The 27,527-nt window shown below is 43.2% G+C and overlaps 5 protein-coding genes across 7 annotated transcripts; 3 read left to right on the forward strand and 2 right to left on the reverse strand.

Annotated features, from left to right (window-relative positions):
* The first annotated feature begins 2,117 nt into the window (after positions 1 to 2,117).
* On the forward strand, positions 2,118 to 4,242 carry LOC115676098 (alpha-1,6-mannosyl-glycoprotein 2-beta-N-acetylglucosaminyltransferase). Its single transcript, XM_056316193.1, has one exon. It carries the CDS (start codon positions 2,799 to 2,801, stop codon positions 4,083 to 4,085), a length of 1,287 nt encoding a protein of 428 aa, XP_056172168.1. The 5' UTR covers positions 2,118 to 2,798; the 3' UTR covers positions 4,086 to 4,242.
* Positions 4,243 to 6,458: 2,216 nt separating this feature from the next.
* Positions 6,459 to 10,100, forward strand: LOC115676275 (putative pentatricopeptide repeat-containing protein At5g09950). Its single transcript, XM_030599160.2, has one exon. The coding sequence runs from the start codon at positions 6,495 to 6,497 to the stop codon at positions 9,711 to 9,713; it is 3,219 nt and encodes a 1,072-aa protein (XP_030455020.2). The 5' UTR covers positions 6,459 to 6,494; the 3' UTR covers positions 9,714 to 10,100.
* A 480-nt stretch (positions 10,101 to 10,580) lies between these two features.
* LOC115676137 (putative protein FAR1-RELATED SEQUENCE 10) lies at positions 10,581 to 14,577 on the forward strand. 3 transcript variants are annotated; one of them, XM_056312928.1, is made up of 4 exons: positions 10,581 to 11,245; positions 11,835 to 12,926; positions 13,005 to 13,448; positions 13,538 to 14,577. In XM_056312928.1, exons 2-4 carry the CDS (start codon positions 11,904 to 11,906, stop codon positions 14,150 to 14,152), a joined length of 2,082 nt encoding a protein of 693 aa, XP_056168903.1. In that variant the 5' UTR covers positions 10,581 to 11,245; positions 11,835 to 11,903; the 3' UTR covers positions 14,153 to 14,577. The 3 variants fall into 3 exon arrangements, with proteins under 3 accessions (XP_056168903.1, XP_030454876.1, XP_030454875.1); XM_030599016.2 differs by having other exon boundaries at positions 10,581 to 10,982; XM_030599015.2 differs by having other exon boundaries at positions 10,581 to 10,912.
* A 6,082-nt stretch (positions 14,578 to 20,659) lies between these two features.
* LOC115676127 (uncharacterized) lies at positions 20,660 to 22,726 on the reverse strand. Its single transcript, XM_030599001.2, has one exon. The coding sequence runs from the start codon at positions 22,659 to 22,661 to the stop codon at positions 20,667 to 20,669; it is 1,995 nt and encodes a 664-aa protein (XP_030454861.2). The 5' UTR covers positions 22,662 to 22,726; the 3' UTR covers positions 20,660 to 20,666.
* Positions 22,727 to 23,731: 1,005 nt separating this feature from the next.
* LOC115676241 (uncharacterized) lies at positions 23,732 to 27,303 on the reverse strand. Its single transcript, XM_030599114.2, has 9 exons — positions 27,144 to 27,303; positions 26,985 to 27,050; positions 26,510 to 26,842; positions 26,177 to 26,435; positions 25,998 to 26,055; positions 25,089 to 25,175; positions 24,829 to 24,951; positions 24,596 to 24,734; positions 23,732 to 24,473 (listed from the first exon to the last, which is right to left on the reverse strand). Exons 1-9 carry the CDS (start codon positions 27,215 to 27,217, stop codon positions 24,245 to 24,247), a joined length of 1,368 nt encoding a protein of 455 aa, XP_030454974.2. The 5' UTR covers positions 27,218 to 27,303; the 3' UTR covers positions 23,732 to 24,244.
* Between the last annotated feature and the right edge of the window lie 224 nt (positions 27,304 to 27,527).

The raw sequence follows: 27,527 nt of genomic DNA on the forward strand, positions 1-27,527 counted from the left end.
AGCTCAAAGATCTTTGCATTTTGCCAAATACATTTCCCAAAAGCTAAAACCAAATAGGCCTATACAATACCAATTTGTGCACACCAAGTGTTGCGGAACCAAACGTAGTATATATTGCAGCGTGGCGTGTTATGTGAAAATACTAAACTTTAAAAAAAAATTTCATATATATTATTTACCCATACAAGTAGATATGGATTTTGCTAAGGTATTTGTTTCTATTCCATCCGCAGTATACATAAATAAAAAACATCTAATGAGAATTGAAAAAGAGTAAAGATAATAAATCTGATGGATGAATGATCAATGTTAACTAAATAGTAGATACATAACACATATTGATTCGACTCAAGTTGAATCATATCCTCTTATAAAACATATTACATATTGAAATGTGAAAATCAAAATAACCATAAAAACAAAAACAAAAGTAAAAACAAATTGATGGAAAGATAATTAAGATAGATAGATGAACCAATATTATAGGGGTGCATTAAAGATAAAAGACCTCAAACCAAAAAAATTGAAAATCAAAGTAATAAAAGTTCCAAAAGTAAACTTCAAATAGATATATGAAATGGTATTATGATAAGAATACATTAGAAAGAGTGGTACTATGAAAATGGGGAGTAGGTAACAAGAATGAAAGCCCTCCCGCACTAAAAATTTATACTCTCACTAGTCTCCCCGCCATACATTTTTCAAAAACACTCCTTTCATCATCTATTTTTATAGATGTGTTAAGACGATAGAAAAATTATATAAATCCATAATCATTCCTCTAACTTGCACGGGTTTTTCCTTTATTTTGAAGTAATGACACTCATTAATTAGACCGTCCAATCATTGTCTTTGACTAATTGTAAATACGTTTGATTAGACTTGGATACTAGTCCTACTGGAAATTCTATGGTCCGTAAGTGTTTTTACGGGACCGATCCTCAACGTGGATCGTTGGGTAAAAAGGGCAAAAATGTGTCTCATTAGACCTGCTTTATAAAAACCGATTTATGTCGTAACTTACTAACTTTAAGGACAAGTTACGGACGCAAAGATGATCAAATTTACCCTTGATTAAGAAAAAGTTATGATGAATTTAAGGAAAATTACTGGAAAATAGGTTGTAGAATTTTATGAACCTTAAAATGAAAGTTAATTAGATATATAACTACCAATAACATATAAATTTTTACTATCAGTTTATATAGGTTATTATTTTTTCTAGAATATTACGAATCATTGGAGTGGAGAATTTGTGACCATCATAAGGAATTGCGCCCTCTAAGGAAAAATTACAAAAGGAAATTTTATATATAAGTAGGGGAGAGTGGTTCCAGGTTCTGAATAAGTTCCACGTGGAACCTACTATTGGAACATGGTCCTCATTGTTTGGAACCTGAAGCCTACCTTGCCACAGATTTTAGGGTCTACCCAAGTTCCACCCGTATTATTAATTGAATGATTGTAGTGAATTATCACATTTAATGACCACCACTTGCTACTACAATCCATTAACTATAATTTATATTTATACACACGAAGAATATAAAACATTAACAAATTAAAAGTCTTAGTCATATGATGGAAGTTCAAACTAATGTTTCAAGATTAGACACTTATTACCGGGCGCCATGAAATACCGCGGGATTTTGCAAAGATATAGACCGAGAAAAACACAAAAACTTGTTCCAGTTTTCAGGTTTCACTTACCTAGAACCTGGAACCTACCTGTCAAAACAGGTTTCTCAATTTTTGAAATCAGGAACCTGAAACATACCTTACAAACTTTGGAACCTAAAATCGAACAGGTTCCCATCGGTTCGGTTCTCCAGTTTTAAGTTCTACCATGGAACCATCCTTATACAGTGTGAGCTACTATAAGAAAAGACAATTATGTACGCCAAATGAAATTAGGAAAAAAAAATCACTTATTGGCCTACATAGTTTGCCTTTTCTTTTTAAGGAAATTACGAGTTATAGATCCACAGAATTTACGATCGACAGAAAGGGAAATTAAGTCCTCTATACAAAAGTCACGAAAGGAAATGTAAAATGCAAGCTACTATTAATAATTTTTTAAAAAAATTCCACGAATGTCAAAAGGGAAATTAAGTGCTGGAAGTTGGAACAAATTGCAGTTCTCTCTCTCTCTCGGTCGGATTCTCTCTCTGCCTTGATGTGTCAGTCAATGGAAGCAAAGATCGAAGACTTTTGCTAGCCACTTCTGTCCACCATTACCTTTCCTCGTTCCACGCCTGCTCTTGCCACAGGGGCGCCAGCTTCCCCACCTTTCCCTTCTGATCTCCTCTTGCGTTCGTCCCGTGTCTTCCAAGTCGGTCAAACTGTCGACCGAGCTCGGCTTTCGTCTCAAAGGTTCGAAATTTCTGATCTGGTTCGCTCGGGCTGAACTACCCTTTTCCCCTTTGATCTCCTCTCGCGTGAGCTTGTGACTCTCGTGGCTGGTCTTCGCCGGTTTGAGCTCCAAAAAGCTGTCTTTCTTTACTTCATGTGAAGGCTCGGGAGCTCTTGGGGTTGGTGTGGATGCCCCCCCCCCCGCCCCCCAAATCTTGAGTTCAAGATCATTTTGGGAGGTTCTGGTGCTTGACCCAATTGCTGTTTCAGTGTGCTGCTCAGTGGTTAGATGCAATTCGTTGGGCTGATGCTTATCTGATCATTGGTATTAGACATTGACTTGTAGACTTGGAGATTTAGTGTGCTTCTGGTTACGGATTGAAACCACGGTTATTGTATTTTAGCTGTCCCGCAAGGTGTTTGGTTTTCAATTAGCTCGCGAATTGATGGCCACTTGCAAGAAACCCCGCACCAAGGAGGCGGGTCGTTGCCGATTCGTGTTTGTAGTTGTATTTACGTTCATGTTTGTCTCTGTTGTGGTTTTTTGCCTGAGAGCAAATCCGGTTTCAAACATCGCCATGGAGCCTGCCGACGATACGAATCATACTTATAGTTATTCTCATTTGGGGGGGAATCTCAACCTCCCTAAGCAAAATGAGCTGTCGATTCAATTGGAAATGCGCAACTTGTTGCCTCCCAGAAACAGAGATCTGTATCCCACTTTGGCAAAGGATCACATAACTATAGTGTTGTACGTTCATAATCGGCCTCAGTACCTCCAAGTAGTCGTGAAGAGCTTATCGCAAGTAAAAGGTATAGGTGAGACTCTGCTGATGGTTAGTCATGATGGGTACTTTGACGAGATGAACAAGATTGTGGAAGGTATAAGATTTTGCCAAGTGAAACAAATTTTCTCTCCTTATTCGCCTCACATTTTTCCAAGTGGCTTCCCTGGTGTATCACCTAAAGACTGTAAGGGTAAGAAGGATGCAGCGAAGAAGCATTGTGAAGGAAATCCTGATCAGTATGGAAATCACCGATCGCCAAAAGTTGTCTCACTGAAGCATCATTGGTGGTGGATGATGAATGCGGTGTGGGATGGACTGAAGGAAACTCGGGGGCATTCTGGCCATATTCTTTTCATAGAAGAGGACCATTTTATTTTCCCAAATGCATACCGCAACTTGCAGATCCTCACATCACTGAAGTCTAAGAAATGTCCTGATTGCTATGCTGCAAACTTAGCACCTTCTGATGTGAAGTCGAAGGGGGAAGGTGGGGAAAGTTTGATCGCCGAGAGGATGGGTAATGTAGGTTATTCCTTCAACCGAACTGTCTGGAGGAAAATCCATAAAAAGGCTAAAGAGTTCTGCTACTTTGATGATTACAACTGGGACATTACGATGTGGAGTACAGTTTATCCCTCCTTCGGGGCTCCAGTGTATTCATTGCGAGGACCTAGGACTAGTGCTGTTCACTTTGGGAAGTGTGGGTTACATCAAGGCCAGGGCGAGCAAACTGCTTGTGTTGATAATGGGGTTGTGAACGTTGAAGTAAATGATGAAGATAAGGTTGCAAATATCAAATCTGAATGGAATGTGCATGTCCATAAGCATCAACCAGGTTATAAGGCCGGGTTCAAGGGTTGGGGAGGCTGGGGTGATGAGAGGGACCGTCAGTTATGCTTGGAGTTTGCTCGCATGTATAAAATCACAGAGACAGCTTCCTCCTGAATAGCCAATCTTTTGATTTATCCTGTTGCTGTAGCATGAGGCTCCAATTATTCTAGATGAGTTATCAATAGAAATACGCATAGCATTTCTGTGTATCTAATAGATACTTCAATTATTCGGTAATAAATTTTCTCAAATTGATCGGCTTTTTGTATTAGCTTCTTGGCATGTACCAATCTTTTGTGTCCCTTTCGCTTTTCTTTGGTCGTCTGTACCTAATGTTCAGTCTACGTGGCATTTGAAGCTCATCTCTATCATCTCAATATAAGTCACCAGGACATCAGAAATGCTTTCAAGAGAAGGCTCTTTCTCTAAGGATCTGTTGCGATGCATTACTTATAAATGCAGGTTTTTCCTTTCAGAGAAAAGGGAAAGGAAAAGTAGTTATGGGAATTTTCGTTAAGGAGAGGCAGAAGAATACTACTGTAAGCAAGGATGGCTCATGTGGTCCATGTGATCAGGAAATGGACCGGAATATCCTAATTGTGCCTGTTTCATCGTGTAGTGGTTGACTTGTGAACATGTTTCTTTGGTTCTCTAGGAAATTTTGCTTACTGCATCCAGAGTTTTGCCTGATCATTTGCATTGAACGTTTGTCCATATTGAAGTCAGATTTTCCTTTTCCAGCTTCATTTCTGAGGTTCAAGTTTAACTGAAAACTTGGTGGCCCTCGTACTTTGCTGTGGGAAATTCACTTGGACTTGCATTTCTGTTGCATCCAACTATGATGGATAACTAGGGTATGTTGGATCAGTTGCAGTACTTGATCTTCATTCTCAGTTACTTGGAATAATGCCATTGGAGCTGAATAAGGTTGTCCCATGGTTTATTGAGGAAAAGCATATTATTTGGGATCATTTCGAATCTTGATGAGCATTACAGCTCTGAAGTTATGACTGTTGGTTCTTATTCTGGCTATATAATTCGAAAGATGTGCTTTTCCTGAATTTGTTACGATCAGTCTATGTTGCTGAGGAAGTTGTATATGGGCGGTTGTGGAAACTTTTGCTTGCATCTTGTTTTGCTCATGATTGCAGTTGCAGCGTCTTTTGCTCTCTGATATTCGCCATGACAATATATTATGTTTCGTATTTTGGAGATGTAAGTATATGTCAAAACCGATCATGCGCAGAATGACGGCCTATGGAATCTTCTTGTGTGGCAGAAGAAATCTCTCGACTTCTCAGGCTGATGGCTTGTGTGAGGCTCGCTGTTTTGTAGCATAGATCAAGTGGAAAAGTGATTTACAAAGAGCCATTAATCCTCTTTTTGTGAATATTGAATCTCCAGTGTTGCTTCATCTGTCAAGTGAGGTTTTGTGAATCGTGAGCGAGCAACTTCTGATGCTGTTCTAGATTCACTACGTTGTTGTCTCTCAGGACAAAGATTTGTTGGTTCAGAACTCAATATTTGCTCGTATTCTGTTCCATTTGTATTGTATTTTGAGCTCCTCATATCATTGTCGTAACTGCAACTTCTTTCCCACAAGAAAGCTTGTGCTTGTTCATCAAACAGCTGAATCCTGTTGTTAAATTCATTGAGCACTCCATAAGTTCTTGAAGTATCCCTTGTTTTAAATATAAGCACACTTCGTTTTACTTATTGAATATGGATCGATGACTTCAGTCGAAGGGCTGCATACAACGCTTGCGATCAGTCAAGGGAAATGCATTTCGAATCGGTCCATCTTAAGGGTCGATTGAGTTGGTAAAATGGGTGCCGTTTCGTGTTGTAAAGGTGAAATCTTGATTCCAAAACTTGTTTGATGTAGTTTCTTGAGTTTAACAAAGTAACTTATCTAAAGTGAATCTCTAATCTTGATACAGATGACCTTATTCTGGTGTTGGAGATGCTATGTATACCTGACTTAAGTATAATCGAAAACATCGCTGCTCTTCAATCTTGATAAAATGTAGGGATAATGACACAAATAGTCCCTAAAATTTAGCGGAATGTGCAATGTGGTGTTTGAACTTTTAATTTGTTCAATCCAGTTCCTGAACTTTAGCCTAATGTTCTAAATTTTTAATTTGTTTAATGTGATCCCCAAACTTTTGATACATATTTAAGTTAGTCCCTGAATTATATGAAAATGTTTAATGTTATCCTTCCATTAATTCAAGTTGAGGGACAACATATATATAGTCCAGGGACTGGATTGAACATATTTCAAAAGTTCAGGATCACATCGAACAAATTGAAAGTCCGGGGATAATATTACACATTGGGCTAAAATTCAAGAACCACATTGAATATATTAAAAGGTCGGGAATCAATTGCACGTTGAATCAAAATTCATGAACCATTTGTGTCCTTTTTTTCTAAACTAACCCGACGTGACAAAACATAGAGTGAATGACCAAAAGCGGTGCATGAACAAGACCGAACGGTTCTTGAATACAGAATGCCATGTTTCGCTGTTTGCTGACACGAACTCACTCCTATAGAAACTCCCGGAGCGGCACCATCTCTTCACCCCGCAACATCGGTACGTCAGCTGCAATTTGTCCCAAAGACGACTCTTTTAGCTTCGCTCAATTCGCCTGCCCACCTCATCGACCTCTCGTCCCGTCGGAACCATCTCGGGACCGCGTGCCGCACCCTCCGCAGTCGTCACCGGACGTTTCTTTCCCTGCAAACTCCCGACTCCACGACCATTTGGTCTCTCGTTACTGCGGCTCTCGTTGCCCGAACGATGCCAAGGAGCTTCATTTGCAGTTGCTCAAATCCGGGTTCGACAATGACTTGTTTCTTTGCAATACCCTTGTCAGTATCTATGCTAGAGTTGGCGATCTGGGTTCTGCGCAGAAGCTGTTTGATGATATGCCGAGCAGGAATTCTGTCACTTGGGCTTGCTTGGTTTCCGGCTACGCGCAGAGTGGCATGCCGGAGAAGGCGTGGGTGCTTTTTAGATGCATGGTCAGGGAAGGGTTGATGCCGAATCACTATGTGTTTGGTAGTGTTCTCCGGGCTTGCCAAGAGTACGGGCCATCAGGGCTCAGGCTCGGGATGCAAATTCATGGAATGGTTTCGAAGACTACGTATGCTGGGGATGTGGTGGTGTCAAATGTGCTGATATCGATGTATGGAGGTTGTTTGGGCTCCATCGACGATGCTTTCGGCGTTTTTGATGAGATAAATTTGAGAAATTCAATATCATGGAACTCGATCATGTCGGTATGTTCTCAAAGAGGAAACGCGGATTTGGCATTCGAATTATTTGCAAGAATGCAAAGGAATGGTGGTTCGGGGTCCAGTTTAAAACCTAATGAGTATACTTTCGGTAGCTTAATTACAGCGACTTGTTCTTCGAGTGATTCAAGTTCTTTGCTTGAGCAGATGTTCGCCAGAGTTACCAAATCTGGCTTTCTTTATGATCTGTATGTAGGTAGTGCTCTAGTAAGTGGATTTGCAAGATTAGGATTGACTGATCATGCAAGAAATATATTTGGGCAGATGACTGAGAGGAATGTGGTCTCCATGAATGGTTTGATGGTTGGATTAGTGAGACAAAAGAAGGGAGAAGAAGCTTTTAAAATTTTTAGCGAGACGAGAGAGTTAGTTGACATAAATGTCGATTCATATATAGTTCTTTTAAGTGCTGTCGCTGAATTCGCTGTGCCTGATGAAGGGAAGAGAAGTGGAAGAGAAATCCATGCATATCTTATCAGGACTGGCTTAATTAATAATAAGGTTGCTGTGGAAAATGGGCTAGTAACTATGTATGCTAAATGTGGTTCTGTTAATGATGCTAAATCAGTTTTTGCATTGATGAATGAGAAAGATTTGGTTTCATGGAATTCCTTGATTTCCGCCTTAGATCAAAATGGCTGTTTTGAGGATACGGTTATTAGCTTCTCAATGATGCGGAGAAGTGGACTGGTACCTTCTAATTTCACTTTGATAAGTACATTGAGTTCATGTGCTAGCTTAGGATGGATTTGGCTTGGCTGGCAAATTCATGGAGAAGGGATGAAATTAGGGCTTGATTTAGATGTTTCGGTTGCAAATGCTCTTCTCGCTTTATATGCTGAAGTTGGGTGTCTTGCTGAATGCGAGAAAGTTTTCTCCTTCATGCCGGAGTATGATCAAGTTTCATGGAATTCGATCATCGGGACATTTTCTGATTCAGAAGCATTAGTTTCTGGGGCAGTGAAGTATCTCTTGGGCATGATGCGAGCGGGATGGAGTCTGAACAGAGTAACCTTTATAAACATTCTTGCAGCTGTCTCATTGCTATCACTTCAGCGATTTAATCACCAAATTCATGCTCTAGCATTAAAATATAATCTTGCAGAGGACATTGTCATTGAGAATGCACTTTTGGCCTGCTATGGGAAGTGCGGAGAGATGGATGAGTGTGAACAAATCTTTTCCAGAATGTCTGAAAGAAGGGATGAAGTCAGTTGGAATGCTATGATCTCTGGGTACATCCACAATGAGTTCTTGTCCAAAGCCATGGATATGGTTTGGTATATGTTGCAGAGAGGTCAGAGGTTGGACTCTTTCACCTTTGCCACCATTCTTAGTGCTTGCGCTTCTGTTGCAACACTAGAACGTGGCATGGAAGTTCATGCTTGTGGGATTAGGGCCCACTTGCAATCCGATGTTGTAGTAGGTAGCGCATTGCTTGACATGTACTCGAAATGTGGAAGAGTAGATTATGCCTCCCGATTTTTCCAAAACATGCCCGTAAGAAATGTTTATTCATGGAATTCCATGATATCTGGCTTTGCACGCCATGGACACGGAGAAGACGCTCTAAATCTTTTCAGACAAATGAAGCTAAGTGGACAACCACCAGATCATGTGACTTTTGTCGGAGTACTTTCAGCTTGTAGCCACGTGGGTTTGGTTGAGGAAGGTTTTACGCATTTCAAAGCCATGCAAGAAGAGTTCGGTTTGGCTCCTAGGATGGAACACTACTCATGTATGGTGGATCTGCTCGGCAGGGCAGGTGAACTCAGCAAAATAGAGCATTTTGTCAATAAGATGCCTATGGAACCTAACATTCTTATTTGGAGAACAGTGTTAGGAGCCTGTTGCCGAGCCAATGGTCGTAATAGCGAGCTTGGTCAAAGGGCGGCTCATATGCTCTTTGAGATGGAGCCGCAAAATGCTGTGAACTATGTCCTCCTCTCGAATATGTATGCTTCTGGAGGGAAATGGGATGATATGGCAAAGGCTAGAAGAGCGATGAGGCAAGCTGCAGCGAAAAAGGATGCTGGGTGCAGTTGGGTCACGATGAAAGACGGTGTTCATGTCTTTGTGTCTGGAGACAGATCGCACCCAGAGAAAGATCTGATCTATGAGAAGCTCGCTGAACTTAATAGGAAAATGAGGGATGCCGGTTACGTGCCCCAGACGAGCTTTGCTCTATACGATCTTGAAGTGGAGAACAAGGAAGAGTTGTTGAGCCATCACAGCGAGAAAATCGCAGTCGCGTTTGTCCTCACGAGAAAATCGGAAAAGCCTATAAGGATCATGAAGAACCTTCGCGTCTGCGGCGATTGTCACTCTGCATTCAAATACATCTCGAAAATAGTCGGGCGGATCATAGTGTTGCGGGACTCGAACAGGTTCCATCATTTCGAAGACGGCGCATGCTCATGCAGGGATTACTGGTGATTCAGTTGCAGATCGATACAGAAGCAAGCCTTCTTGTCGTACGAATCTACCCGGAGTTTTCTGGACTCAAGAAAAAATGAAGATTAGTTCATTGCAGATTGTCTCTGGCCTCTTAAGCCCAGATAGAGGGCATGATAGATGCAACATTTGAAGAAGTTTGCAAAGCCAAAATGAGCAGAGTTGTTCTTCTCAGCTTGATCAGTATTTACTGGGGATGGAAGATGCTCCTCAGAATATACATGTTGCAAAATCCAGTGAGACTCTGACCTGCTTACTAACGATAGATGTCTACCTATACTTACCACAATGAGAACCAGAGTTGTGAGAAATAGGCAACTAGGCTCAACACATAAAAATTCATTTACATCATAGCCATTGTTTTCACAATCCATTCTTAATTATCGTACTTTGTTATCTCCGATTTTAGACAATCTAGTAGATCGGACCTCTCGAATTAGGGGTGTACAAAAGGAATCACCCGAATCGAACCGAACTGCCCAGTTCTCTGGAGCACTAGTCCAGTTCCCAGTTGGAACCGGTGTTTTTTCGAGGCTCGAATGCCCGATTGGTCCTTCACGTGATCCATTTCCCGAGACACCGTGTCTCTCCGTGTATCGATCAGTCGTCACGCTTCAGAAATTCATACTTAATATGCTAAGATGCTGTTGCCCTTTTGCTTAATTAGCTAGATTTTGGATCCAACAAGTGAAATACTTCCCATACATATTTGTCCACGTCATCTTGTCGGCCCTGCTCGAGCCAGCTCAGCATTGGGCCTGAGGCTGGGCCGGTAAAGCAAAGTTGGGCCTGCGCGCCATCGACGTCTCTCCTCGTACTTCCACGGGGTGGGACGGCGTGACGAACGACAACCCGAAGCAACTTTTTGTTCGAGGAAGACGACGAATTAGTGGAGCAGATGATGGAAGCAGCTGAAGTCCGTTCCCACCTTTGGAACCGCAGTACGCCTCGCGCATAACGATTCCGGGCGGCGTTGTCCGAATCGATTCCTTCCTTTCTTCATCTGGGTGCTTGAGTTCGTGAGCTCGAGTGGGCGAAAGCGGCGGACTTGGTTCTGAATTCTGCGTCGGGCCCGTGATGGGTCCGCTTTCTGAATTCTGACGATTCGGGTGGCATCCAAATTCCGGATTCTGAGGAGGGGAGAGTTGAAGGATTGGAGTTGGGCAAATTCCCTTTCGCCGGTACGTGGAAGCTCGAGAGAAATCGCTGCTGCTTCGTTACTGTTCAATGTAGCGATTTGATGAAGCTAAAGTCAGTGTCTTTCCCCCATTATGTTTGTCGATGATGGATGGAAATTCGCTCAATGCTGGTGTTAGAATTATGATACGGATGGGAACTGGGTACTTTTGTTTCGCATTTTTGTCAAGCATGTTGGGTTCTATGTATGGCATTGGGCAGCTGCTTCCAAGCTCGATCATACCCTGTTGAAACTAAGTTGTTCATCTCAATTGTGTTTGGAAAAGAATGGCTTGCTCTCTCCGATTTAAATTCTCCATGGCTGTAGCTCCTGTTCGGTAATCAATTTCTTAGCAAGTCCATTAAAGTAAGTGATTTATCTTGAGCATAGTGCAGCAAATGTGTTACGCCAAGTTCTTGATATGGGTTACTTTCATTTGTGTCTGGTGCTCTTTTTCATTCTTTTGCATTGGAATCTGTACGATTGTTCTCTTGCTGAATAAATGCCTACTCTGTGGTCCCTCTTGTCTGTGATGTACGTCTCCAGTAGTAAGTGCAACTAATTCCAGATTTTCAAAACCAATTATTTTCCTTGTGTATTGTTTTTATTTTTTCCAAGTGTATGTTGTGTAAGTGATAGTGTTTTTTGGTCAGATTTTTTCTAAAAGTGAGGTGCTTATAGACGGTATCACTTCCATCATGCTATTCTGGGTTGAATGAATGATAAACTATTTAAGGTGCAAAAGAGCAGAGGTTTACGGATATATATATATGTTGGCAGTTAAATAGAGGGTTTACCTTTTGTTCTTGACGTGAAATTGTGATAACGATCAGATGTAGTGGCAGCTGTTATTAAGAGTATCTATTTTGAAGACATTCGAGTGATTTCAAGCCTCGTCTCTTTTTCTCCCATTTGACTAATTTCAGGTGAGAAAGGAAGTGAGAGACAACGAAGTGAAACTGGGAGGTTGCGGAAGACCTCCCAGTTGATGGGAAATGAAGCCATCAAGTAATATATGGATTCGGCGCCAACAGTGTCCATGTGGAGATTGGAAGTGCTACGTCATATCTGATGGAGATGATCAGCCATCGGTGAGCCCCCAGCCAGCCAAGAAGGAGAAGACACTATCATTGCCAACATCAGAAGCTGTCTTTACTCCTTATGTAGGCCAAATTTTCAAGACTGATGATGAAGCATTTGAATACTACAGTAATTTTGCTCGGAAAAATGGATTTTCAATTAGAAAAGCGCGCTCAACAGAGAGCCAAAATTTAGGAGTTTATAGGCGAGATTTTGTTTGTTATCGGTCTGGGTTTAACCAGCCAAGGAAGAAGGCGAACGTCGAGCACCCCAGGGATAGAAAATCAGTAAGGTGTGGATGTGATGCGAAATTGTATCTGACAAAAGAAATTGTCAACAATGCCACACAATGGTATGTTTCACAGTTCAGTAATGTTCATAATCATGAATTATTGGAGGATGACCAAGTTCGTCTGCTTCCAGCTTATCGGAAGATACAAGAGGCCGATCAGGAACGCATCCTCCTTCTATCCAAAGCTGGGTTTCCTGTGAATCGAATAGTGAAGCTCCTGGAAATAGAAAAAGGGCTGCAACCTGGGCAATTGCCCTTTATTGAAAAGGACGTCAGAAATTTTGTTCGAACTTGTAAGAAGACCGTCCAAGAAAATGACGCTTTGCTTAATGAGAAGAGGGAGAGTGATGCTATGGAACTTCTTGAGGCATGCAAACGTATGGCAGAGAAGGATGCCGATTTTGTGTATGGTTATACTACCGATGAGAATGAAAAAGTTGAAAATATGGCGTGGTCATATGGACATTCTGCACGTGCTTTCGCTTCTTTTGGAGATGTTATTACTTTTGATACCTCTTATCGATCGATTACCTATGGATTGCTACTTGGTATCTGGTTTGGTATGGATAATCATGGTAAGGCGATTTTCTTGGGGTGCGTGTTGCTGCAGGAGGAAAGTGCCAACTCATATTCATGGGCCTTACAGGTTTGTGGAACATAAATCCTAGTGATACATAAGCACGCTGTTTTCACATGTCTCCTCATGATTTCTTGTTTTGGGCAGACATTTGTTCGGTTTATGAGGGGAAGACGTCCACAAACAATTTTGACTGATCTAGATTCTGGGCTCAGGGATGCCATTGCTAGGGAGTTACCCAACACCAAGCACGTCATAAGTATATGGCATGTCCAGTCCAAATTATCTAGTTGGTTCTCTATGACACTTGGATCACAGTACGCAGAGTTCAAAGCTGAATTGGATACATTATGCCATCTGGAGAGCATGGATGAATTTGAACTTAAATGGAATCATGTCATATCTCAGTTTGGACTTGTTGCTGATAAGCACATTGCTCTGCTCTTCTCTTATCGGGCTTCATGGCCATTGTCATTGATTAGAGGATATTTTGTTGCTCGCGCAATGACAGAAGAGTATTCAAAATCAGTGGATACTTTCGTGAAAGAGATACTGACTTCGCAGACTTGCTTGCATGTGTTCTTTGAGCAGGTACGGTTTCATGCTCTTTGTCCTTTTTATTTTCTCGCTTTCTAATTTACTTATTTAAATCGGTTGTTCTAATTTCTGGACTTTTTCAGGTTGGAGTAGCTTCTAGGTCTGTAAATCAAGGTGCTGAAAATCTGCAGTACGTGCATATGAAAACATGCTTGCCCATCGAAGAACATGCCGAGAGTATTCTCACTCCTTACGCATTTATCGTCTTGCAGAATGAAATGGTTCTCTCTCTGCAATACGCGATGACCGAAATGGCCAACGGATCATATCTTGTGCGGCACTACAAAAAACTGGATAGAGAGTCCCTCGTAATTTGGACACCGGAAGATGAGCTCATACGTTGTTCCTGCAAGGAATTCGAGCACTCTGGAATACTATGCAGGCACTCGATTCGAGTTCTTGTGGCAAAGAACTTCTTCCAACTCCCCGAAAAGTATTTTCCGTTTCGTTGGCGACTGGAGAGTTCTTTAGTCCCACTGGACGATGACAATGTTTCGAGAAGCAGCAATGACTGCATTCAAGCCTTCCATTCATTAGCTGCGTCTTTATTGACCGAATCCTTAACATCCAAGGAACGGTTCGATTATGTTAACCAAGAACTCACTAGTCTGGTTGATCGGGTTAGGGATGTGCCGGCTGTTGATGACTCTGCTGCAAATACGGCACCGAACAATGTGAGCGAGTCTTTTCAATGTTAATCGTGCCTGGTACAGTTGATGATATAAATTACCGGCTCAATCCGTGCGAAGGCCTAATCAAATTCTAAGCGGAAAGCTGTGAAGGCGCAGGAGAGAAAAGGATGGGCAACATTCTCTTTTGAGGCTGGTTGAAGGAATTGATTTGGCAAATTGTAGTTTTTATCACTGTACAGAGTTACCATTCAAAGAGAATTTCTAGGGGGGCCTCCACTGTGAAAAGTCTCTTTGTGCAGTTAGAACTGGTAATCTCCGGGTCGACGAGGCGACTGTCTTACACTAGTCGGTGTAAATGCGCTCGTACATTGTACGTGCGAACGTAGCGGGGAATAGAGAAAGAAAGTGGCGGCGAGACGGTGGATCTAAAACGGCCTACTGAATTGTACATGACTATACTTGTTATGACAATATATCGGAATTCTTAGTTTTACTGAAGCCTTTTCGTCGATGCATATCGCGGATGCTTCAAGGGGCGGCGGCGACTATCAGATACGGGTTCATGAACTTCAGGCGATCAAAAGAGATAAGTATGGCATAAATCGTACATACCCATTACGCGTCAAGTCGCAGAGTTTGAACGTGAGTAATCAAAATACAGGCTCATTGAATGAAAGATGGTCTGGCGGGTAGCAGAGAGTCAAAAGAAATCTAAATTGTCGCTAACCGGAAGACCTGCAAGTCAACACAGAAATTGCATCGAAGGTTCTGTCTCATTTCGCGGAGTGAGTAAGCATAGCGAAAAATCTCTGCGTTCACACGGCAGAAAAGAGCACGTTGGGGGGGACCTTTACTACGTATATAATTCAGGGGAGACCAAGACCAAAAGACATCTAAGAAGAGGACAAATTTTTTGTCTGAAGCACAAAACAAAAAAGAAGAATTTTTGAGGACGCGTATAGATTCGACAATTTATTTTTGTTAGAGACAATCAGGAATTTCTCTAAAATGATTTCCATCGCTAGAGATATTTTGATAATTCTGTTGATTATTCGTATCTCTTAAGATTGTACATACATCTCCCTTTAATCGTTGATAATATCTTGATTGTGATATTATCATAAAATAGTTATCTGATAAAGCGTATAAATAGGCTGAAGTATTCTTAATTAATATATACATCGAAACATATAGAAATTCAATAATTCTCTTTTACCGCTTTATTATTTCTCAAACTTATTTCTTTATGGAAATGTTCTTAAAAGCAGCTGTGAAATACAACTGTCTAAAAAGCGCGCACGGTAAAGTTGGTTTCCAAGGTGCTCTGCCTATTCACCAATGAAAAGAAATGCTTTAGAGCATATCTCATGAAAGAAAGAATGAGATTACATGGTATAGTATAACATGTGCTCAACGATCTCATGCACGAGGGCAAGTTTTCGTGGATGCTTATCGTAATACCGGATTAACCAAACTATGCATGTTAGTACTCGGTTAAGATCACTTGTTAGCCATGGTTCGATGTTGATAAAGAGATAAAATGTCAGTCCAAAGCAAAGCTAAATCATAGTTGTAATGTAGAAGCTTCTCTGTAGATATATTGCAGAATATCCCGATTAGACCCACAATGGTTCAAGATAGGAGCATTACAAGACAACTAAGAATACTCGTGAGCTTCAGTCCTCTTAGAAGAAAAAAAATCTAGGCAAAAAAACTATTCTATTGTTGGAACTTCCAAAATATATCTGATATTAGGGAGCTACAAAACTTCAACATCAAAGTTCTCCTTTCATTTTCTTTATGAATTCATCGCATTTCCTGTTCAATTCCTCTATGCTCAACTCCCCATCTGCTTCGTCGTCGTTACCATTGTCGTTGTCATCGATAACTGCTTGATCAGTGATCAGCCAGAGCTCACTTGGTTGCTCTTGCATTGCCTGTTCAGTGATCATGCATTCATCTCTGCTCAACTGATCCTCAAATTCATCGTCATGATGACTCACCACAGTGATCGCCAGCTCCCTTCCTTGTTCTTGAATTTCATCTTTCTGAATCAAGAACTCTTCTTTAACAGCCACCGGAAGCCTTTCTTCGGCATCTGTTGTTCTTCTGTTCTCTGTCTGTTCATTCGAGGAATCACGACCACGTCCATCGAACCGAGGATCGTTATCTGCGGTCTGCGGACCAGAGGGAGCGATACCATACCGTCCAGTCTCGATCAGGCCGGAGCTCCCGACAAGGATCACCAAGATCCCATTGCAGAGCAAGAACATATAGCTCTTGCTTGTGCTGAGAGACTGCAGCTCCACGAAATATGCAGAGAAATGGAAGCTCTGGAAGAAGCGGAAGCAAAGAGGGACGATAAGAGACGAGAAGCGGAACAGCAACATCCCAAAAAAGATCGAGACTAAGGCTATAATTTGGATGGTTCGCCTCTGAAATTTGGAACCAGTGGACAGGCTCAGACATGGGTTGTGATCTTGGTGGTGATGCAGCTTCACAAGCTCCATGATGAGAAGAAGGATTGGATTTGCTACTTTCCAAATTGGAAAGGAAGAGCTGATGGAGAAAGTGACTGGCTTTTTGGCTTACAATTACATTTGAGTGCACTAGACAGTGCATTATATAGAACTCAAAGTCGTCAGGTCAATCTTGAAAAATAAAGCGAAATAGAAGAACCGGTCAATTGAAGATTAGCTGATTTTACATATCTAACATTGCGTGATTTTTGCGGCATGTTCTGGCTGTTATTCCCCTACAACAACCATACAAAAAAAAAAATGTTAAAAGCTAATGGTCCACATCGGACCATGACAGGACAATTTAAATCATGTTACTGGAGTAGCCATGATTCCTCCGAGAAGTTGCATAGAAGGTTCCAAACCGCAAGGCATGATCGATCAGTTGGCCGCAAGAGGTTTTAAAATTGTAATCCCCGGAAGGCCGCTCGCCGGCGGCATGCCGGCCGCTCGCCGGGCATGCCGGTTGCTCGTCGGTAAGTCAAAACATTTAGAGGTTCTTGCGAAGAAATATTGAAATAGATAACAAAAGGGACCGTTTAAAGACACGGAGAGATAAAACAAAAATTTAAACAATACATACGCGCGATCGCGAGCAATTAAGATACTATCAGAGATGACAACACACGTCAGGCTTTGGCCTTGAAAATACGAAGAAGGAGGTCGCTCGTAATAGATTGATTAGATTTTGCTTAAGTTGAATACGAAATTTAAATTAGATTAGGTTTCCTAATTCCAATACTTCATCCCTATTCATAAAAGCTTTTTAATGGAATCGGAAAATTTGTCTAAAAAGTTCTAAACCTATTGCATATTTGCCAATTTAGTCATAAACTTCAATTTAGTCATAATCCTTTCAATTTTGCCAATTGAGTTTATCCGGCCAATTTTGGCTGGAAATTGCTGACGTGGACGCCGGCCGTATCACGTAAGAGGGTCGGCGTTGACGTGGACAATTTTAAATAATACTTTAATATATTTTTTAAAATTTATTTATTTAGTTTCTTTTTCTTTCCTTTTTCCTCCTCTAGCCGGTCACCAGGCATCAGTGATGGCCAACGACCGGCCAGAGGCGAGGGCCGGTGAGGGTGAGCTTCGTCAGAGGCCGGTAATTGGCTAGAAGAGCAAGAAGAAAAGAAAAATAAATAAATAAATTTTTTTAAAAAAAATATTAAAATATTATTAAAAATTGTCCACGTTAGCGTCAGCGTCAGCTACGCCATGTACGATAACCGGTGTCTACGCTAACAAATTCTGGCTAAAATTGGCCGGATGGACTCAATTGGCAAAATTAAAAGGTTTAGGACTGAATTGGCAAAAGTGTAATAGGTTTATGACTTTTTGGAAAATTTTCCCTAATGGTATCTCGTAAGATTTTACTTTCGCTACGCACTCAAGTCATCTCCATTAATATTTCGACCTCCGAGAACGTAAGCTGTCCGTTCCAATTCAATAAAGTTACAAGCAATTCCCTCGCTGATCTCAATCATATATCAGGGGCATTATTTGGTAATTTGGATTTTACAAAGTCCGCCGGGATTCAAGCCATGTTATAATTCATTTTGCTTTCGAAATCGAAATTGACTTTGACAGTTGAATCGGTCATCAATCGTCCTCGATCGGACTTTAATTGCTAATCGAAATCATTTATAGAGAAGAAAAATACGCGCGCATTTTTTTACCATAAACAGTAAAGTTGATTTGGCCGTGACAAAGCTGGTTTCTGAGATCGAAAGGGGGGAAATTTCCCATTCTTGAAAATTGACCAAGAAAAAATTCCTGTGGAGCGAAATGAGCGCTTTTGACAAGGTTGTACATGTAGAAAGAACGAGTCAATGTAGAGTCCAATGGCCTAATCTCTCTTCTGTTAGCTACAAATTTCACGCGGTTCGGCTGGAATCGGACCCGGGTCAGCCGTCCCCGGCTCGAGAGGACGCTTCCGAGGAGCAACGGCGTCCCGTACAGCTACGTTCTTTCGGTATTTTCACTATCGATGACGACAATGCGTGGTACGTGACTTCGCTGCACGCACCACCCGAAAACCTCCAAACCCGGCTCTTCCGGCGTGTGACCCGGCATCACAGGGCTATACGTAGGGTTTCCGTGCCGTGAAACCATTTTACGGCAATCTACGGCGATGTGCCTTGTGAGTGTACAGTGCAACTTACGCATACAGAAAGTCAAGAGCTTTACATAACAAATCGCAATAAAATTAGCTGTTGGAACGTTACTTCTTATTAGAAATCGACTCGGAACGAGGGAGCAAACTATTATTGCATTTTTCGACCCAAAAAAAAAAAGCTATTATTGCCTTTTTTTGCATGATAAAAGGACCTCTTATCCTCGAACTTTTATCGAATGCTGAATATTTTGGCAATACACTTCAACTTTTCTGTCCAAAATCAACTCGAAAAGAAAATTAAGTTCTAACCTCAAAGAAATATATTATGATGTGCATGGGCCTAAGTAAAGCACCATTAATCACACATCGAAGTTCATATAAATTTCATAAATCGACGCCCTTTATTCCTTCATAATCCCAACCCAAATTCCTCAAAATACGTGAAGGAAAATTAAGCAAAATTTATTTTCCTTTTTTATCTTTCTTTCTTGATTTTTCTCCACACCACATGGCATTTTGGCCCACTTTAGTATCTCTCTTCAAATAATCGCAAGAGAGTGTATCGCACCAAGAATTACATCATGCAAAATTGTTGCCAGCTTTAAGGGGCTGGTGATCACTGTCCAAACACAAATTGCAATGATACTTCATGAAATTGAAGTGCGTAAGTGTTGACACCAGCCCCCAAAACTTGGGTCAAAACGTTAAAAAGCTAACCGTCCATATCAGGTCATGACGATACATTTAATCCATAAAGGCCTAATCGATCAAACGTCTGATAAGACTCAGTGATTAACGTAGCAATACGATTGACTCGCAAGGCCCATCAGTGGAATGCCCCGGTAAGTTCATCGATCATGAGTTTCAAATGGGCAAAATTGAAGCGAAGCGCGTGACAAGTGACAATCATCAATCGACTCGAAACATGCATGGAGGTTGAAGACTGAATCAAGAAGGATCCATCAATTGAGGGATAAGCGGTAGTTGGGGGATTGGTAGAAAGATCATAATGCATAATGGAAGGGGCCCGTTTAGAATATTTTAAAAAAAAAAGAGCCCTTGATACGTCAAGGCATGGTAGAATGCATTTACTTTTGATTCAAAGTCATTTCAATTGGTCATGGATCATTCTCAATTAGAACTTTAATTACTAATTGAATCCATCGAGTTCCTGGTGACCACAAAATCAATTCTTGACAAGGTCTTCATCTTAATAAAAACGAGACTATGACTCTCTTAATATAAATGTAGAGTCCATGGTCTAATTTTTGTTTTCGTTAATATGTCGTAACGTTATTGGAGGCACCACTCACTGTGAATTGAAAGCCCCATCCCGACTCTTCCAGCTTGCAACTCGACGTGACTAGGCTATGCATGATTTATGTGTTATGAAATAGTTTTACGACACGTTAAGATATTTATTTTATACTTAGTTACGGCCTCGTATCTTGTATTTGCGCACTACAAGCAGCGTACCATATAAGTGCCTCTAGACCTAATGTCTAGTGCAGTGGACGTGCAACATATAAACCCACGGACCAAACTAATATTGCCTTTTTTTCACGTTGTAAAAGCGCCACTTATCTTCGAATTTTCATCGAGCCGCTGAATATTTCAACAATACACCTCGACTTTCCTGTCCAAAATCAAATACACCTCGACTTTCCTGTCCAAAATCAACTCGAAATGCAAATATTAAGTTCTAACTTCAAAGAAAAATATTCAGATGCGCATGGGCCTAAGTTAAAGCGGCATTAATCACACATCAAAAGCTCATATAAATTTCATAAATTGAAGTCTTTATTCTTTCACAATCCCAACCCAAAATCCACAAAAAAAGATAAAATTATAATTTAAGCCATTTTTTTTTTCATTTTCTCTTTCTTTTCTTTATTTTTCTCCACACCATACGGCATTGGCCCCATATTAGAATTTGTCTTCAAACATCGCAAGATATCCATAGGGGCTCCTCAAACTGCCCGCTCAACTCATCCCCGTCCCAACCCTCGCCGGTCGTCCCCGATCTCGGGTCGCCGGGGCCCGCGTCGTCCGTCGAGTGCCACGCGGGCGTCCCGTTCTCGAACCCGTTCCACGTCAGCCTCCGGAGCCCGCTCCCATCCGGTCTCGCCACGTATAGCTCCCCGTACGGCTGGAACTGGTTGGGCCACGACACGGGCTCCGCCGTCACGCCGCCCAAGTTCGCCGTGAACAGCAGCCACTCCCCGTCCCTGCTGAAGCACACGTGATTGATCCTCTCCCGGTCGACCTCGGGAGACCCCTCCGGCCCCGCCACGTGCACCCTCCTCAGACCCGACCCGTCCGGTCTGATGAGATAGATGCTAAAAGCGTCCACATTGTCCGGGTTGTGCCGGTTCGAAGAGAAGGCTATGAGGTCCCCGTTGGGCGACCACGACGGCATCGTGTCGATCCACGGCCCGTCCGTCAGTTGGCGGATCCCGCCGTCGAACTCGCCGTTGGCAGCATCCACGATGTACAAGTTCTTGTGGCCGGTCCGACCGGACCGGAACACGAGCCACTTGCCATCGGGAGAGCACGAGGGGAAGGCGTTGTTCCCAGTGCCCTCCCTCGTGAGCACCTTCACGTCGGTCGTGGCGACGCCCTCCGGACCGGATAAATCGAACTCGATCCGAGCGATCTGGACCGTCGTTTTGGGCGATTCGAAGATCGGCCCGATGGAGGTGTAAATGACGTTCTTCTCGGCGGGGCTCCACGAGTTGTAGAAAGCGGTCCGACCCTTGATCAGCGTCCACCGCCTCGAGCCGTCCGACCGGACGATCTTCACTCCGCCGTTGACGGCGGCCTCGAAGTCGTGGTTGATGGCTACGAACTCGCCGTCGGGGGAAGAAGAAGGGAACGATCCGTTCAGCCTCAGCATCCGGAGCCCCTCGACGGGCGACGCGACCGGTTCGAGATTCGGGACCCTCGACCCGCCGCCCCCGGTCGACCCGCCCCGGAACCGGTGGTACCCGATGTGCCGTGACCCGGGAGACACGAAAGGGTTGTAGTGGTGGAAGTTCGGGTTCAACGGTTCGGTGACGGGGACGAAGGACTCCGACCCGGCGTCGAAAATCTCGATTTGCCGGTAGGTCTTGCCCCGCCGTCGGGTCGCGACGGCGATTCTGTCGGTGCCGGGCATGGCGGCCGGAGTGAAGCAGTGGACACCCGGAGGAGTGACCCGGGTCGGAGCCAGCGGGAACCCGGAGGAGCCCGTGCCCGAGGGGAACTCGAATTCGTCGACCCGGAAGATGCTCCACCACCCGTCGTCCGCCTTCCGGTGGAAGTAGACGACGGAGTCGCCGGACCAGGTGGGCCAGCCGCCGGACTCCGCCACGACGACCCGCTCCTTCGGGTCGGATTCCCGGAACACGACGATGTCCGTGTTCAGGGCGTGGAACTCGCCGCCCCAAGGGCGCGACCCGTAGGACGCGACGGCGACGAACTTCCCCGACGGCGAGACCGCCGGGCTGTAGTCGACGGAGCCGTACGGGGTCAACCTGGCAACTGCGCTACCCTCCAGGTCGGCCGAGTAGAGAGCGGACCAGCTCGCGAACGGCCGGCCCGGGTCCTCGTGAGCCGAGACGAAGTAGAGCCGGCCGTTCCTGAGGACGGGCCGGTCGTGGAAGAGGCTGCCCGGCGCGGAAGGCAGCGGGTCGGGCCGGGAGGAGCCGGACCGGGCGAGGTAGACCCGGGGGCAGCCGGTCCGCTCGGAGACGAAGACGACGGCTTCCGGGTCGTCGCCTCCGTCGCCCTCGCCGGCGGCGGTGGCGGATGCGAACTGGGCGTTGAAGTTGATGGAGAGGCCGTCGGTGAGGCGGCGCTCGCGGCGGGAGTTCAGGTCGAGGGAGAACACGTCGAAGCCGTAGTAGGGGCGGCCGACGGTGGTGAAGAGGACGGTTCCTCTGGGCTCGTCCATCCGACGGAGCAAGGCGAGCTGACGGAATCAACGAGGGAGCAAGCAAAGCGATCGAGCGAGAGAGCGAGTAAAGAAAAAGGAAAGCAGTGAAGATGGTGGTGGTGGACCTGGTGGTGGAGGGGAGGGCACATAAAGGAGTGGCGACAGTGAAAGGATAGTGGATAGGTTTGATCATGACATGGCTCTGTTTGACGCGATCTGCGTCACTCGGGAGACCTTGGGGTTTGATCAAATCCAAAAGAAATGAAGATCTTATCGTATAGTTTAATGATCTGGGGAAAGCAAAATCGGACTAGGATACAAGAAACAGATGGTATTGTGATTATGGTCGGACCCTGCATCTGCTGTCTGCAAGCGTTTCTTGGGAAAGATTTACGGACAAGAGAGGGGAGATAGAGCTGCTGTTGGCCAAGGAATCTTGTCGAGTTCACACTCCAGGGATGCGTTGGAGCCTACCCAAGTTGGGAAAGCGGCGTCGTTTGAATCTCCGGTAGGCGGAACGAGCCTACCCGAGTCTTGGTCTGAGCATCACCTAACCGCTAAATTGAAAAAAAGAAGCACTGGCGGCCGTAACGCGATCTTGACGAGGGAGAAGTATTACTTGCGTCCAAAGCCATATCGGCTCGGTTTACGTGATCCGTTGGGTAATGTGGGCCGGATTGGATCCACGTCGGATCTACACGATTCGAGGAATCATATTACATTGCACCGAATGTACGGTGTACATTTCTATTCTAGTTTTAAAATAAAGTGTAACCAGATGATGGTATATTACTTCGCGATTTGGTGGTCCGGTATGTACTTTAAAAGGTAAAAAATCACATGGGCACTCGAGATTAGATTGTGGGGCGAAATGATTTGTGGGAGATTGATCGTGTCGTGGGACAATATGATTGATGTTTGCTTTTTTGCTTTAGTACCGATTGCGAAAAGAATGAAAAAGCAAGTCAATAGATTATGCACTTTTAAATTGGAATTGTACCTTGCTCTTCAAGGAGTTTCTAATGGATTTTCAGGCAACGGATCTCCAAACTCCTTAATGATTGTCGGACAAAAAAATAGAGTAAATCTCGCTCGATAATCATAAAGCCTTTGAATTTACGAAAAAATGTAAGGCAGTTACGACAAATTATGATCGGAAGATGCGTCCCCGGAAGAACATAAAACTATCCCCAGCAGTTAAAAACGTTGAGAAAGTTATCCTGAGGACCAAGTGAATCTCCTTTGTTACCAACGAGAAACATGATACCCATCAAGTACAAAGGGAGCACCTGTTCTTTTTCCTTGCATTTCTGTGTCTGAAGATCCATTGCTCAAACCTAGGATTACCCTCCACTTAGTCTAAGCTGAGGTGTTCAAGTTGGACTTGACCCCAGATACACTGGTCCATCACACTCAGTATCAGGGAGGGCATCTATCTCCTTGAAACCACGTTCACATTCAAAACTTCAAACTCTAACAGTATCTATTCTCAGACCAAAAGTTCACACGTTCCCCGGCAAATCCACGCAAATCCCTCGACCAAAATGAAGATGTAGAAGATACTACCGTGTTTCCAAAATTGAGATGCAGACAGGACTTTATCATAATCGAGTTTCCCTCTTGGCAATCAACAGATGGTTTTCCGGCGAGATGCTTGGGGGAACGTATTTGACAAGTTGTGCGTCCAGTCTGTGTTCCTTAAGCCACATCAGTCTCCCGATGTCGATGATCTGCTTGCACATAAAGCCCAACACAGCCCTTTCTACTGCTTCCATATTTCCGATAATGTCTTTAACAGGGGTCGCATCCTCTCCATCTTCTTCCTTCTCACTGAGGCAGATGTAAAGTGACGTTCAAAACGAGAGCATCGGATTCATGGGGTCAATGTCACAATCAAGGATGTTTTTTAATCACAATTGAGCAATTGAAAGGTAAGAGTTTTAGATGATTACATAGTTGGAAGATGCGATCCTGGATCCTTGACATCAGAAAGATCTGAACCATGATCAGCATCCACTGCCCAGCTGGTAAACCACGTGATGGCATGGAATTCTTCCTTCTTGATACCCAAATTCGAGAAATATTTCTTATCTGGAGAGAAAAATTGCAAGGTCAGCTTCAACTGGTCGTCGTGCAAAAACAACCTTCTTAAAAATGAACGATCTGAAGCAGGATGATAGATTACTTATGTAGTGTTTCCACTGGCAAATATGATGGCAACATGTTGCAATAGCTAGGCCTTGTATAGGGCATTTCTGAACATCATCAACAATAGTTCTTTCTGATAAGCAACATCTTAGAGTCAAATCTGCACCAAGAGTTAGCTCGGGTTTATTGTGTAGAAACGTTGTTTCCTTTAAAAGAAGCTGATAAAGATGAAAAGTGACTGTGAATCCATCTTCACGTTTCTTGGGCTGGCATAATCTGAGCAAGCGTTCTAATCACCTGTTGCCGGACCGCAGAGATGCTTGCCAACAGCCAAGAATGGAGATCCTCGTAAAGACTCAACAGCATGCAAATTTAGATCCTCAACTGCAAAAGGAGCAACTCCAATGTAGCCTTTTCCAGTTCACATTTCAATGCACTATTAACGACAATTGAAGCTAAATTTTACATCTCTCTCAAACTACACACTGAAAATTTAAGAAATTGCCTACATGGTCATCATGTCTGTAGAGTCCTATACTAGGTCACAGAATCTTAGCAAGTTAACAACGAAACAACTCTCGTCACATTATTAGCATTCAGAATTGGCCCTTGTCTCTCTAAAATGAACTACAGAATGGTAGAGGCCTCTCCTTTCTGACTGGTAGATAATTATCATCTCTTGTAAATCAGCCCGGACCAGAACTACTACCACTCTAGAGTTAGGTGCAGAAAAATATATGGCAGACTTCAACTTGAAGTCCTTCTCAACAGAACTTCCCCGTAGCCTTAGAGTGTAATACTTCTTCAATGAAGGTAACATTTGCCAGCAGGAACATGTCTTTCCATAGCTATAGCCTAACTAGCAAAGGCTAAAGAAGCACAACAATCCCTCACAATTTGTGGACATCTCACCGTCACCAACATTGGCTATATCCTATCTAGCAAACGTTAACGAAGCAAAACAATCCCTCACGATATGAAGACATCTCCCTGTCATGAAAGAATAGATTTGCAATTTACATGCTTTAAGTTTTGGCTTCTATACGAGCAAAGTGTATATCAAGAGAGAATTTGATGCTCCGCTACATATATGAAACACTACACTTTAATAACACTTTTAATGAATCAGTATTCCTACCCGACCAAAACATGAAAGCACAATTTGAATAATGCAATCCAGAATACTGAAGAACTTGAAAACCTTACTGTCAATTCTCAAGCGCTCTAATAACAAGCTCTCTTTTTGTCGCAAGGATCGATCAGCCTACGAGTGGCATTTGAATGACATAAACAATAAACAAAATGCAGCTCAAGACTAGGCAGAATCTGAAAAAAGTTAGTTAAGTTTCAATGGACAATGTATTGTTCTAAAACTCAATACTCACCTTAAGCTTGTAAGACTTCCGCTCCACCAAGAAGACTCTCTTGATCCCATAACAGTCCGCAAGCATTTGTGTCAAATAACCTCTCCCTGCTCCAAACTCAACAACGGCAGGAACATCATTCTTATTTTCATCATCCACACATTGTCCCTCATTATCAGACTTCTCCCTCATATCAAATCTCTTCAAAACCCCATGTTCTTCCATGTTCCCCAGAATCGATGCCTGTTGCATCACATGTTTCTCCTGAAATGGCAATTTACTGCAAACAACAACTCCTATCACCAACGGAGCACACGTACGATAACAAAAATCACTTGGAACATCTTAAGATACCTATCAACTTGTCCCTTAATCCAGATGTCACAAACATCCGTAACCTTGAATGAGTCTCTAATATCCCCGCACATCGACTCGTGCACAGACTTGATCCTGTCGATCAGACTACAAAACTCTGGCACACTCAGACCATACACCGCATTCCTCTTCATCTCCGACGTAACATTATCCGGAAACCCCGGCGGCAAATTACTCAACGGCACACCATCCTCGTCCTCGTGACCAGCATTGATACCCTTCTGGTAAAAAGGCTGGAGGGACAAGGACTGCGTTTGTTTGAGAAGTGGGCATCTCTTCACGTGCCCTTCCAAGTTATCTTGAAGCACAGAGCTTCTCAAACCAAGCACAGACACAAGAAAGAAAGCGAAAACAAACCCAAACAAGAATCAAAAGCCGAAAACACAAAAAAGGAGAACTTGCACATACACTCGTCGCAACGACACAAAAGGGCAAAAGGGTATGGAAGATTTACTGAGATGGGTCGAGGGGGCACGGTACCCACTGAGCATCAGACCTCGGGGTGTGATTGCCGCAGAACCTGGTGACGAGCATTTCTTGGCGAGTTCAATCTAACAAAAAGTAGTTCAAATTGAAGAGAAACCCAACAAAGAAAAGAAGATTCTGAGCTCACGGTGAATCGTGGAGAGGGGAGTTGGCGCAGAATCTGCTCTTCTTGGGCAGCCAGAACTTGCAGCGAGCCTCCATCGGAGCTTTCTGGGTGGGTTTCGGCGACTCTCGGGATAGTTTAGCGAGTCCCCTGCGTCATTTAAGCTCCCGATTTGAAGGAAGCATCTTGTGCTGTGGGTAAAACACGCTTTAGTTACATGACGAAGGTAAACACTCAATTACCATTTCGCTCGTTATGTAAATTTCGTGCTATTTGGCGCTACGTGTGCGACACAAATTATCCACGAATTTTTGTTCAATATGCAATATGGTCCATGAACTTTTAATTTATTCAATACTATCCTTGAACTTTATCTCAATCTGTGATGTGATCCCTAAACTTTTAATT

Source organism: Syzygium oleosum, unplaced genomic scaffold, assembly GCF_021117445.2.
Source record: "Syzygium oleosum isolate NSW1041296 unplaced genomic scaffold, Sole_v2.1 Sole_v2.01, whole genome shotgun sequence".
In the NCBI taxonomy this organism is placed as follows: domain Eukaryota; kingdom Viridiplantae; phylum Streptophyta; class Magnoliopsida; order Myrtales; family Myrtaceae; genus Syzygium; species Syzygium oleosum.

Excerpts from the sequence above, each read along its gene's own strand:
- LOC115676137 (XM_056312928.1), top strand. The coding sequence starts at position 11,904 with ATGAAGCCATCAAGTAATATATGGATTCGGCGCCAACAGTGTCCATGT. Across the intron at positions 12,927-13,004 it reads CATATTCATGGGCCTTACAG|ACATTTGTTCGGTTTATGAG; the intron begins GTTTGTGGAACA and ends TGTTTTGGGCAG. Across the intron at positions 13,449-13,537 it reads TGCATGTGTTCTTTGAGCAG|GTTGGAGTAGCTTCTAGGTC; the intron begins GTACGGTTTCAT and ends GGACTTTTTCAG.
- LOC115676275 (XM_030599160.2), top strand. The coding sequence starts at position 6,495 with ATGTTTCGCTGTTTGCTGACACGAACTCACTCCTATAGAAACTCCCGG.
- LOC115676241 (XM_030599114.2), bottom strand. The coding sequence starts at position 27,217 with ATGGAGGCTCGCTGCAAGTTCTGGCTGCCCAAGAAGAGCAGATTCTGC. Across the intron at positions 26,843-26,984 it reads TGCCCCCTCGACCCATCTCA|CTCTGTGCTTCAAGATAACT; the intron begins GTAAATCTTCCA and ends TGGTTTGAGAAG. Across the intron at positions 24,952-25,088 it reads TCTCTGCGGTCCGGCAACAG|ATTTGACTCTAAGATGTTGC; the intron begins GTGATTAGAACG and ends CTCTTGGTGCAG.
- LOC115676098 (XM_056316193.1), top strand. The coding sequence starts at position 2,799 with ATGGCCACTTGCAAGAAACCCCGCACCAAGGAGGCGGGTCGTTGCCGA.
- LOC115676127 (XM_030599001.2), bottom strand. The coding sequence starts at position 22,661 with ATGGACGAGCCCAGAGGAACCGTCCTCTTCACCACCGTCGGCCGCCCC.